Source organism: Pteronotus mesoamericanus, unplaced genomic scaffold, assembly GCF_021234165.1.
Source record: "Pteronotus mesoamericanus isolate MK-2021 breed Mesoamerican mustached bat unplaced genomic scaffold, CSHL_Meso_final contig_90, whole genome shotgun sequence".
Taxonomy (NCBI): domain Eukaryota; kingdom Metazoa; phylum Chordata; class Mammalia; order Chiroptera; family Mormoopidae; genus Pteronotus; species Pteronotus mesoamericanus.
The window spans coordinates 46,848,968-46,861,545 of record NW_026555277.1 but is presented as its reverse complement, the minus strand read 5'-3'; the positions used below and the strand labels follow the sequence as shown (position 1 = coordinate 46,861,545).

Genomic DNA, 12,578 nt, shown 5'->3' with positions numbered 1-12,578 from the left:
CGAAAGAAGTATAAGGTTGACCCTATTTCCGCTGTTGATTAGAGGAAGCAGTTCCCAAGGGATCTGGGACCTTCCCTGGCCCCTCAGCTCCCCATTCCAGACTCATAGAGCCTTAGAACTCAGTTACACTTGGAAGGGACCTTATTGCATCAGTTCCAAGCTTTTTGAAACACAGATGAGGACTCTGAGGCCCAGGGTCACTGTATGCTTTGATTCAGTACCCTAGAGTTGAGCTGGAGCTTAACTTCCTGCAGTCATGGGCAAAGCAATGAAGGAAGCCCACCCGCCACACACACACATAGATGCTTGCGAGGAAGTATGCACAAATGTGTAAATACACACAGCTCTGCTCCATTTTTCAGGGCAGGCAGTGGTAGAGCAGGGCGAGTGAGGAACAGGGCCTGCGGTGGATGCCAAAACAGCAGGCTCCCACTAGGGGGCGCAGTGACCACATACACAGTTGCCCAGCATCCCCAGCTGCCCACATTCTGGATGCAGCAGTTACAGAGCAGGGGTTTCCTCTCTGAGCCCAAGAGAGGGGCAGGGACTCTTCTGATTTCAAGTCCATCGCTGCCTCCCACCTCTTCCTGCCCCTCCACACCCTCTCAGGGTCTTGCTCTAGGAGAGATGAACCCAGGAAAGCCTTGGGTCAGGCAAAGTTTTCTAAAAAAGAAATGTTATTGAAGTTGGAACAGAGTGCTAATTTAGTTGACTCCTTCCTTCTGAGTCAGCGCCAGTGAGTCATTCTTTCAGCAACCCCCAGACCTGCAGCCTCTTTCACTGGGGTCAGGCAGGGACATGGGTGCCTCCGGAGCTGGATTGGGGCTGCACACCGGGGCAGGGCACTACACCTGGGACAACCTAAAATAACTCTTGATCAACTTACAGCCCCAGGCGGGTAAAGTAAGGGGAAGGAGCCAGTTACTATTTACTGAAGGCCTGGGCCGGGCCTTTTCCATAAGCCATCTCTTCTACTGCCACACCACAACCCCTCCCCAGTCATGGGACTTCTGTTCCTATGGGTGGGTCTGTTTGGGTGCAGATTCCATCCCAGTGCTTCCTGTCAACTGTGCTGAGGCACAAGCAGAGGGGGGCTGGTAACCACAAGCACGGTTGCCGGGATGGGCCTGGAGACCTCAGCTGTGTCTTCATCCCAGGAGTATCAGGTATTGGTAAAAGGAGGTTTGAGGGCACGCCTTGAGTTCGAGCTATTTCTATGGGCCCAGAGACCCCAAGTCCTTCCTTGCTGAATGAATAAACGAACAAATGAACAAACTTTGGGATGACGAGTGAGCAAAGGAATGAACAAACCAGGGAACAAACAGGCTGGGCTGAGTGCAGAAACAAATGAAGCGCACGGGTTCAGGCCTGTGCAGGCTGCCACCCCAAGAGGGCGCTCCAAGACTTTGGGAGTATTTGGACCATTGACAGAGCTCCAAAATCTGGGAAGCGGCACCCTACAGTCCCAGTCTTTTTTAAAATCCCTAGAGCTGAAAGCCACTAGAGCTACCTTCTTTTGTCATTTTCATTTTGCCCAAGAGGCGAGACTAGGCCTGCCTCAATGGGCAAGATGGGTCCTGTCGTAGAGGGAGGCAAACATGGGGCACCATCTCCTCTGTTCATTCACTGTCCTGAAAAGACTGGTTCTGTATGATTGCCCTTGACACCCTCTTCCAGGTGGCCGTGTTCATTGGAATGACCTGTAGGACCCAGAGGGCCAAGAGGGCAGGCATTGATCCAGATGGGCTGTGGGGCTGTGTGATCCAGGCTCACCAGCCCCCTTTGCACGAAGGGACCTGAAGGACCAGCAGCACCTAGGACTGAGGCCCCTGCACAGGGCAGGGCAGCGCTGGCTGGCCCATGCCAGGGTCTGATGAAAAGAAAAGGTGGCAGAGAAGGACCCGAGATGATGAATGAGGACTTAACGGGTCCACAGGTTAGAGAAATCCCAGCTGGGCTGGGTGTGTGGACCTCTCTGGAATGGGTCCGCGGTTTATTTATTGGATATCACGTGTGTGCATGGGAAGAGGAGAGGGGATGGAATTGATATTTAGCCAGCATGTAGCATTTTGGCATCCTGCACTGGGGACCTCTTTTTATTTTATCTCATGTTATTCCCTCAACCTTCCCGAAGCAGCAGTAGACTTCTTGTTTTCTGGTGGAGGAAACTGGGGAGTTAAGAAACTTGCTCAGTGTCAGGAAGCTGGTGTGGATGTAAAGGAGGTGGGGTTCCAGGCTCCCCTTCACCATTTTCTGAGGGAGCCCAAATATATCAGCCACCTCAGGCAGGTGAGCTTCGCTCTCACCGCTCAGCTCAGCTCAGCTCTGCTCCAGCCTCACCTTCCTCTCCTGGGCAGGTGAGGCCTGAATGGCAGATGTTTTTTAAGCCCATCTCCTCAAGCTCCTCCCCCGCCCCAGGTTCTCCTGGAGAAGGTGCGTGAGGAACGCGTGTAGCAAGGGACCCCACTAGCTGGGATGAGGGTGGGGATTAGAGAAAGGAGAAGAGAGGGAGCAGCTACCAGGTCATGACCCTGTGAATCCTAAGGCTTTCCTGTCAGGCTGGGCTGCCAAGGTGTTCCTGGCCCTGTGTCAGAAGGTTCCCAGAAAGCACCACAGTGGAACAAAAAGGCAGTGTGTTGAGCTGAGGGGACTTTGAGACAAGTTCAGGAGTTTGAGTCAGGAGGTGGCAGAGAGAGCAGAATGAGGGGGCAAAGAAGAGGAGGAGAAGGAATTTGGCAGGAATTTGGCAAGCTGAGCACAGGAAGCCAGGCAACAACTAACTCACAACTTTTGCCTTTTTAGGTTCGAACCATCTAACTGTGGGCCGAGATGGGTCCATGGGCTGAGATGGGGGTTTGGGTAACAGGCCAGCCACCTCCCCTGCATCAGCTCTGGGCAGCAGCGGCCTTTCTCCCCAGCAGCTCCTTCCTGTCACCTCCAATCTGTTCCCCTGAGTTACCTCCCTCACCCCAAGTGTTCTGGAGGGCTTCCCTTTGGGAACTTCCTGACTATATATGTGTGATGGCCGTCTTTTCAGAGCCCAGGACTGCAATACCTGCTCTGACAGGCTTGCGTTTGTGTGTGAGCAAAGCAGGACAGAATACTGAAATCCCCCTGCCCAGTCCCCTCTGAAAATGGGTCTTAAAGGAATGTTTCTTGGGTCAGGGTGTGGGTTTGGCCTGGCCTGGGTGACTCCCAGAAGAGGCGCCTCTCTCTTATCCAGAGCTTTGGGGAAACTGAGGCCAGGAGGGTGTGTTGAGTTAGGAAAGAAGCTAAAATCTGAAGGCCGAGCCCCTCAGAGGAACATGAGAATGGGTCGGCGTGGAGTTTGGCAGGAGGGGGTAGTTCGACACAGTGGTCCCGGGCAGCCTTGTGTGCTGGGAGGGCCCCCGGGAGAGCTGGCTCGGCTGAAGGGTCAGACTCTGATGGGCAGATCTGAAACAGAGCATGGGGTTTTCTGAGGCCCTTTGAAGGCAGTTACTGAAACAGTTCACTATGGAAACGAAATGCTTGCCATTTTAGACTTTAAGGTTCCTAGGGGATACATATATGCATGTGTGCATGTGTGCACTCAGGAGAGAAGGTGAGAGAGAGAGAACGAGATTGATCTTATGGGCTACAACTGTCAGAATTCTGCTGTCACTAAACTAATTGATTTCAGCTCTCACAGTTCAGAACGAGGCTCGTCCTCTTGGCTGCGTCCACGCTCCTTTCGCATGTTGCTCTGAGCACATCCACTGCATCTCATTCGTTCCCTGACCAACAGAAGCTTGGCACGAACCTCGCTCCATATGCTTCACATGATTTGATACTCATGATAACCTCCCTCTCTTGCCTTCTCTTAAAATCTCAAACTCACCCTCTCATCTGAGAGCCCCTTGGCACCCATGTGAGAAAGAAGAGCTGTTTCGTTAGCAGTGACTGCCTATGCTGCCTGTGCCCACCACTCAGGGTGCATTGGCATCGTGTGGGAAGAGGCCTCAGGTAGCGCATTGACTAAGTGATTTACCGCAGCCCCAGTGGCCTGAGGGGAGCGTTAGCGGGTAGATGCCCATTTCTAAGAAACACCCAGGGGGTTTCCTGTTTCATCTCTCAGGAATCCCCACGCGAGTGTGAAGCACAATGGTTCCTAGACTTTTCTTCCTGCGACCCCCTTCTCCACAGGAGCTGCACTCCTGCATCTGTCCCTCCAAGTCTAAGGCTGTGGGCCTCGGGGCCTCAGATTATCTCTGACATCTTCCTCCCACTGCATTTATAGAGTTGGTGCTTCACTCACAACCTCCTCTTTTCGCGGTGAAATAAGGTAATAACCACTCTGTAATAAAGAGCGTGTTCTTTCTTTGGTAGGCTTGACGCCAGCGAACCATAAAAGAACTGTGTCACCTCCACGGGAAGCTTCTCCTTCCGTTTCTCTTTCCTCGTTGTCTTCTGCCTCGTCTTCCCCAGCATCCTCCTTAGGCAGCATTGCAGGCAGCGCTCTGGACGGTTCCTTGCTGCCCCAGGTAAGCAGCCCGCGGGGCCCCGCACAGGGGTTAGGAAAGTGAGTGCCTCTACTCCCCCCCCACTTCAGCACTTAACTCCAGTTTCTCAGCGCTATTAGGTCACCCCACGTGCAAAGCCAGTGCCTCCTTCTGAGTCCCTTTCCCAGAGCTCACCCTGCTCCTTCCCCAAGGATGCTGAGGGCGGGCCCAGACCCGAGGGTGCTTTTGAGAGGAGCTGAGAATGTTGGAAGCAGAATTTCCCTTGAATAGAAAATGGTATCTGTGAGAAATGCAAGGTTGGGCTCTTTCCTTTAACATAAGTTTATCAGGCCTCTGGGACCTGCCAGACCCCGCTCTGGGCTCTGGGAAGGAGACAGAAGAGCACATGCTCTTCTGAAGCTTCTGTCCCGTGACCTGCCCTTCAGACAGGGCTCTGGGCGGGGCACAGCCACGCCATGTAGAGTCCACCTGTCATCTTCCTTTGCCAAGGGCCAAGTTCCTGCAAACTAGAAACAGTTGCTATCTCAGCGGTGTGAGCATGAGTCAGGTGTAGAAAAATCCTGGGAAGGTCGTAACGGCCATTCTGCCACCACTGCTCTAGCCCAGGAGGCTCCAACGAAGAAGCCTTTGTTCCTCGGTCGTTGGAGGAACAAACCTGTAGGTGGAGCGTGCCTGCTAGTAGGGACCATGGCCGGGCGAGCCATGCAGATCTGTCCTCCCCTATGTGCTTAACCACCCAATGGGGCCAGGCCAGCCCCACCGTTGCTGCCCCGGAGCTCGTCAGTATCTTCGTCTTAACCTTCTGGTTTCCTACCCACCTAACCCAAGACCGAGAAAAGCCTTTGATCAACACTGATACAGGGGCTCCGGCAGATCCCAGCAAGCCCTAAGGTAGATGTGTGAATGAAAGGCTGCCCTCTGAAATCATCCTCGGCAGAATCCTTTTTGACTTTGGGTATCTGAGATCTTGAGAGAGGGAGCGAGGGGACTACGGACTGAGATATACCTTCCTCATATAAATAAGTGCTAGGAACTTCCAAGTCACTGCTATTTTTTCCCCAGCAGGTCTCAAGAGGCCATTTCAGTCCTTCCACCCCAATCTTTCTGAGGCGAGCCAGAGCCCAAGAAGCACCCAGAGGAATCCCCCTATATCTGCCTCACGGCCAAGTGCTAGAGCGGGCAGAATACTGCCTGGCGAGGCCTGGTGCAGATGGCCTTGCAGGCCTCAGGCCACCCAGCCCTGCAGAGATGGCTTCTGATGGCTGTCAGGACACCAGAAGCACCCACAGAGGCCCATATGCCATTGCAGGGAAAGACAGGTGCTTGCCAGACCAAGGGCGGTCTCCCAGGCCTGGAGAGAACTCAGGAGGAGGGAATGCTAATTCCCAGGGTGGAGAGGAGAGCAGGTCAGAGCTGGCAGAGGGGAAGAAGTGGGGCTTAAAGAAGCTGGCCCTCACTCAGGAGCAGAAGAGCAGGTTGCTGGATTGGAATGACTTCAACCCCCAGAACTTGCGCCTGGAAGGTGGGCCGCAACTTTCCCAGAAAAGTGCTGAGAACGGCAGGGGCGGCCGTGTGCTGAAACCAATCTGCCCCTTGGTGCTCCCTCGGTCAGGGAGAGAGGCCCTGCCAGCCCAGGCGGAGGCTCAGGAAAAGAAGGGGACCCCAGCTGAAAGGACTCCAGGAGAGCGAAGCGTGGCTCCCCCCAAGTCCCCGCTGAGGCTCATTGCCAATGCCATCCGAAGGTCGCTGGAGCCCCTCCTCCCCAACTCCGAAGGTGGGAGGAAGCCCTGGGCCAGGCCAGAATCAATGGCTTTGCCCACCAGCCAGCCACAAGCTTGCTCCTGTTCATTCAGCCTTCGGAAGACCAGCTCCAGTAAGGATGGGGACCAGCCGTCCCCGGGGAGAGACATGGCGAGCAGGGCCTCAGCCTTCTTCTCCCTGGGCACCCTGCCCACCAGAGCTGCCCAGATGTCTGCCCCTGGCCTTCCTCACCCTGCCCTCCGCGCCCGTAGTTTGCCCAACCGGTCTTCCAAGATGTTTCCTGCATTCGCGTCCCCACCCTGCAACAAGATGGAAGATGTCCCCACGCTCCTGGAGAAAGTGAGTTTGCAAGAGACTTTCCCAGATGCTTCCAGGAGTCCAAAGAGAAAAGTCTCACTCTTTTCTGCTCTCGGACTCAAAGACAAATCTTTTGAGAGTCCCCTCCAAGAATCCAGACAAAGAAAGGACCTCCGTGACCTCTTTAGCATCCCCAAGGGGAAGGTGCTGCCTGTGGACAGTGCCCAGCCCCGGGAGAGGCGGGGGCTGCCTGTCAGTTACCCAGGGCAGAGGGTCCATCCTCCTTCTCCAGAGCGAGATGCAAGTAAGTGGCTCTTTCCTAACCAAAGGTTACAGTCCATGCCGGGCACTTAGTTACCGTTAGTGGATTCATAAACGGGCATCTTTTACACCACTTTGCTTCTCAAATTATTTCTGGCAAAAGTAGAAAAACTTGAATTTGAACAATATGAAAAAATCAAATTTGAAATTATGCTATAGAAAGTTTTGAAAGAGACAGTTAACCGTAACTTCACCATTTTCCCACTCATTGTTCATAAATAAATATTTTTTACTAAGCTGTACATTAAATATTGTGTCTTTTTAAATCAACATATTATAAGTATTAAGCCAATTACCTCATACACTACATAAATATGATTTAATGGATATAGAATAGTCTATCTAGTGACTGTGTTATTTAATGAACTGATTTTTATGGTTAAACTTACAGATATATATGTCTCTATAAATTAAATATACGAATATACTTATATTTTATATATGGTCTTGGGTGGACATTTTTATGCATATAGCTTTTCCTTTCCTTTGAATTATATTTTTAGGAGAGGTTCCAAGAAATGTGATTTCTGGATGAAAATGTGAATATTTTTAAGATTCTCAACTTACACTGACAAATTGCCCTTTAAAAGAGAGCACTGTGGGTAAAGGATACACGGGATCTCTCTGTGTTATTTCTTACAACTGCACGTTGTAAATTTCAATTAAAACATGGAAAGGTACCAATTTATATTCTACCACTAATGTATGAAGGTACCTTTTCCCCCATACTTTTCATTAAGTATCATAGTGTTTAAATTACTATTTTACCAGCCAAAAAAATGGTGCCTCAAAATAATATTGAATGTAAATTGTAATTGGAAAAAAAAATTTTTTAATGGTGCCTCTTTTAAACTTGTATGTTTTCAATTACTAGCTTAGCCATGTTTACTTATATTTGCTTACCATTTGAAACTTAGGCTTTTTGTGTTTAAATGTGTTTATAATTTTTAAATTATAAATTAATTAGTACATTAAAGAATCAGAATAATTCAATAATTTTTAAGTATCTAAAAAAAAGTTACACATATTCTCTCTCTCACCGCTCCTCCCCACCCCTACCAAAGTTTTGGTGTGTATATATGCTTAGAGACCATTTAGTTAAACATTCACGTGATTTGTTTTTTGTTGTCAATATTTGTTTGATTACTTTAAACAAACTATGATTCTACTATTCCTATTGTTGAGCACCTTTGTTTTTTTTTGTTTTTTGATGTTTCATTTTCTTATTTAACTTTTATTGTAGAACCTAGGTTTTTAAGCAAAAAATTATTTTTCTCCTTTGGTGCCTTAGTCAAAAAACTATGTAGATTAACAAGAGCTTTTATTTCCAGCCAATTTCAGTGTAAGCATGCACAGGCTGGAATATAACTACAGCCTCTATATCACTTTGTAAACTCTAATGTGTTGTACATTTTTTGATAGATAATACATTCACATGGTTCAAAATAAAAAGGTACAAAAGGCACAGAACGTCCTATCTTCCTTCCTTGTCCCCGGGCCATCCAGGTCCCATTCCTTATGCCAGATACTGTTATCAGGTTCTTAGGCTTTCTCCCAGACAGAATTTGTGAATACACAGCAAATTTCCATATTTTTCTTTTTTCACAAATAGTAGCATGCTAGCATGTTGTGCAGACTTTTTTCTACTTTTAATTTTATTTTGGTGATCATTCCATATTAGTATCAAGAGAGCTTTCTGCTTTGTTTCATAGCCGCATGGTATTCCATTTTGTGTGTATGCCATAGTTCAAGTAGCCAGTCTTCCATGATGGAAAGTTTGTTATTTTAAATCTTTGCTATTGCAAACAGTACACAATAATTAAGAACTTAGGCCATTTGGCATATGTGTGTGAATTTCTCTGTAGGATAAATGCCTAGAAATGGAAATGCTAGAACAAAGAATACGTGAATTGAGAATTTTGATAGCTATTGTCAAATTATCCTCCATCAAAGGGGTGCCGGTGCACACTCCCAGTAGCAAAGTATGAAGAGTACTGCTTCTGTACACTACTAACCAGCTTGTTACCTAACCTTTTTTTTTTTAATCTTCACCAATTTGATAGGTTATTAAACATATTTTCTTTTAATTTTGTTTATTGATTTTTAGAGAGAGAGGAAGGGGTAGAAAGAGAAAGAAACATTGATTTGTTGTTCCACTTATGCATGTACTCATTGGTTGATTCTTGTATGTGCCCTGACCAGGGATCGAACCCACAACCTTGGATTTATCAGGACAGTGCTCTAATCAACTGTGTTACCTGACCAGGGCAAGCATATTTTCATAGTCATTTATATTTTTTCTGTGAACTATTGTTTTTGTTCTTTATCTAGTTTTCTGTTGGGTTGTTGGTATTTTTCGTAAGGATTTGTAGGGACTATTCTAAAAGGGAAATTTAGCTCTTTCTTGTGCAATGTGAATTACAAATACTTCTCCCAGTGTTTTGTTAGTATTTAACATTATTTACGGTGGTTTTTGTCATATAAAAGTTTTATTTTTATATGGTAGTTGTAAGCAATTTATCATTTTATGGTTTTTGGGCTTTATATAGTAGTTCAAAAAAAGCTTCATCCAAGTTTATCGAAGACTTTTCTTATAGTTTCTTTTAGCCTTTTATTTGTTTGTAATGTTTTTACATTTAAATATTTACATTTTTTCCTAGTATAAAATATAAGATATGGATCCGACCTTTTTAAGGTATCTCCCCAGTTACTTTTACATAATTTAGTGAATAATTCATCTTTTTCCTCCCTTATGTGAGATGACACCTTTATCATATATCAAATTCTGGTATTTGGATTGATTTCCACACAATTTATTATATTCTATTGAATTGTCTTTTATGTATCAGTACCACACTGTTTTAATTATTTTACATTATATGTATTTTAAAATTTGTGTATTATACTATCAGATAGAAAGAGTATTCCATTATTGGTCTCTTTTTATAATTTCCTGGTTCTTCTTGCTTGTTCAATATTCTATGTGAATTTAGCCTTAGCCTGTCTATGTTCCAAAAAGAAAAATCCTATGAATAGTTTTATGGGATTGAGTTAAGTTTACAAACTAACTTGAAAGAATTTATGACCTTATGATATGAATTGACTTTTTATTTGTTCCTGTCTTTTATTGTGATCCTCAGGAATATTCTAAACTTTATATTAAATAGCTTTTACATATTTATTGTTAAGTTTATTACTGGATATGTTTATTTTTTGCTATTATACATAAAATATTTCCATTTTATTTTGCTACTATTGGTTGTATACATGAAAGTTATTGATTTCTATATAGTAATTTTGTACCCATCTATTTTATTGAATTCTTTTCGCTTGTAAAATTTTTCAGCAAATTCTCCTGGGTCCTCCCCAAAATATACAATCATAACATGTGCAAGTAATGACAATTTTACCTCTTGCTTTGAAGTTGTGTGCCTCTAGTTTATTTTGTTCCCTTAGTTTCTTTGGTTTCCAGAATCTCCAGAAACAATATTAAATAAAAATAGCGATAACGGTTTTTTCATTACATTCCCAACTTTAATGAGAATGCATCTCATGAATGACAGTAATGTTTTCTCATTTAAGCATGATGCTGCCTCCTGGGTTGACCCAGATATATTTAATCATTTTAAGAAAATAGCCATCTCATCGAATTTTATTAAAAGTACAGTTGACCCTTGAACAACATGGGTCTAACTATGCAGGTTCACTTACATGCAGGCTTTTTCTGTTGATCCAAGCAGTTCACACCCGTGTTGTTTGAGGGTCACCTGGTGAATGGAACTCCAAGCATGGGAGGGCCAACTTAAGTTAGATGCCAAATTTCCACTGGGTAGGAAGGTGGTGGGCGCCCCTACCAGGGTCAACTATATTTTTCATCACAAACGGATGTTGAATTTTATCAAATATCTTTTTAGCACATTTTGAGATGGTTGTGTAAATTTTTTCTTATTTTGATTGATATGAATTTTATAATAGAGTTATTGATATTGAACTATCCTTGAATTGCTGAAGTAAGTACCGCTTGGTCATGATGTTTCATTGTTCCAACATGCTTTTCTGTACTGTTTCCTAATATTTTAAGGCTTTGTATCAAATTCATAGGTAAGATTAGCCTTTAGTTCATTTGCTATCACATATATATGACTTCTGTTTACACTCATTACAGCAAGTTGGGGTACATGTGTTTTCCTGATTTCGTTATGGACAGCTGGTTGCATTTGTTTATATTCATTAGGAAATCCTGTGAGTTCCTTGGCTTGGACAGAATGGGAATGTAGAGAATGGAATTAGGATAAGGCTGGCCAGCCAGCTCTGGAAATAGTGCCTGGGCCCATCTCATAGAAAATCTTTGTTTCTCTCAGATGATTTTAGGTCAACATCCTAATAATGTTAGATTTTTACCTACCCTGTTGGATTAAACCCATTAGTTTCTTTTTATTTCCCTACCGTCACCAACCCGCCAAAGGCATGGACACACAGACACTGCTCTCTCCACATTTAACTTGTACACTTCCATGCAATGGAGAGAAAAAACTATTCAAACAGAAAGTGAGAAACTTTCAAAAGTCATTCAAATTGAAGTACCTTGAATTTATGATCCCTTAAATAAGAGCCAGCTGAAATTTAATTTTTCTTATTTTTTACAACACAACTTTCTATTAATATTATACATAAACTCAAGGTATTTAAATTACTTAGGAATATATACTTATTTCAAATACCTACCAGTGCCCATTTTATATAATTTTAATGCTCTTATTATTCTTATATATAATTAAAGAAGGTACCCTGAGAACATCTCTTTTTTTATTTTTGCATAAACATTTTTACTACAGTATCAATGTAACATGCATACAATAAAGTACACAAATATTAAGTACAGCAGGGAAGGATTTTTACAAAGTGCTTATTTCTGTAATCACTTCTGCGATGGAGATTGCCAGCCCTCAAGCCTCGCTCATGGTTCTTCCCAAATACAAGTGCCACCACACAAAAGTATTTTCCATCTGACTTTTATCATCATAGATTACTTTTTTAATTTTTTGACTTTACGAAAATTGAGTCATTCAGGATTGTCGTAGCCCAAATTTTAAGAGGGCCCATCCATGCTTCCCACCCCTGGTGTACTCGCCCAGTATAATCCTGTCCTCTTGAGTGTGGTGGGAAGGTAGATATAGATTTCACTCCTGTGATTAGGTTACAGGCTTTTGCAAATGTAGTTGGGCTCCAACCCAACTGACTTTGAGCTCATCAAAAGGGTAGGCCTAACCTAATCTGGCAAGCTGTTAACAGGGAATGGGCCGTTCCTGAAGTCAGATACTCAAAATGTGAGAAATACATGATCCTACTGGCCTCAAAGAAGTAATATTGTCATATTGTCAGAGGGCCTGGGAACAGGTGGCCTCTAGGAGCTAAGATCAACCTCCAGCTGACAGCCAGCAAGAAAGCAGGGCACTATGTACTGCAACCACAAGGAGCAGATGCCACCAACCTGAATGAGTGGGAAGAGAACCCTGAGCTGCAGATGAGAATCCAGCCCAGCAGACACCTTGATTGCAGCTTTGTGAGACATTGAACACACGACAAACTGAGCTGTGCTTGAATGTGTAACCTGCACAACTGTGCCATAATAAATGGGTGCTATCATAAGCTGCTAAGTTTGTGTTCATTGCTCCCACAACACTAGAACACTAATACAAGCATCTACTCTTTGGAGGA

The 12,578-nt window shown here is 44.8% G+C and overlaps 1 protein-coding gene across 1 annotated transcript in view; it reads left to right on the top strand.

Moving 5' to 3' along the window:
• Positions 1-12,578, top strand: part of MICAL2 (microtubule associated monooxygenase, calponin and LIM domain containing 2) — a 207,136-nt gene that overhangs the window by 152,862 nt on the left and 41,696 nt on the right. Inside the window, exons 30-31 of the mRNA XM_054586094.1 lie at positions 4,348-4,502; positions 5,544-6,843. Coding sequence (XP_054442069.1) covers positions 4,348-4,502; positions 5,544-6,843 — 1,455 coding nt within the window. The remainder of the gene's footprint in view (positions 1-4,347; positions 4,503-5,543; positions 6,844-12,578) is intronic.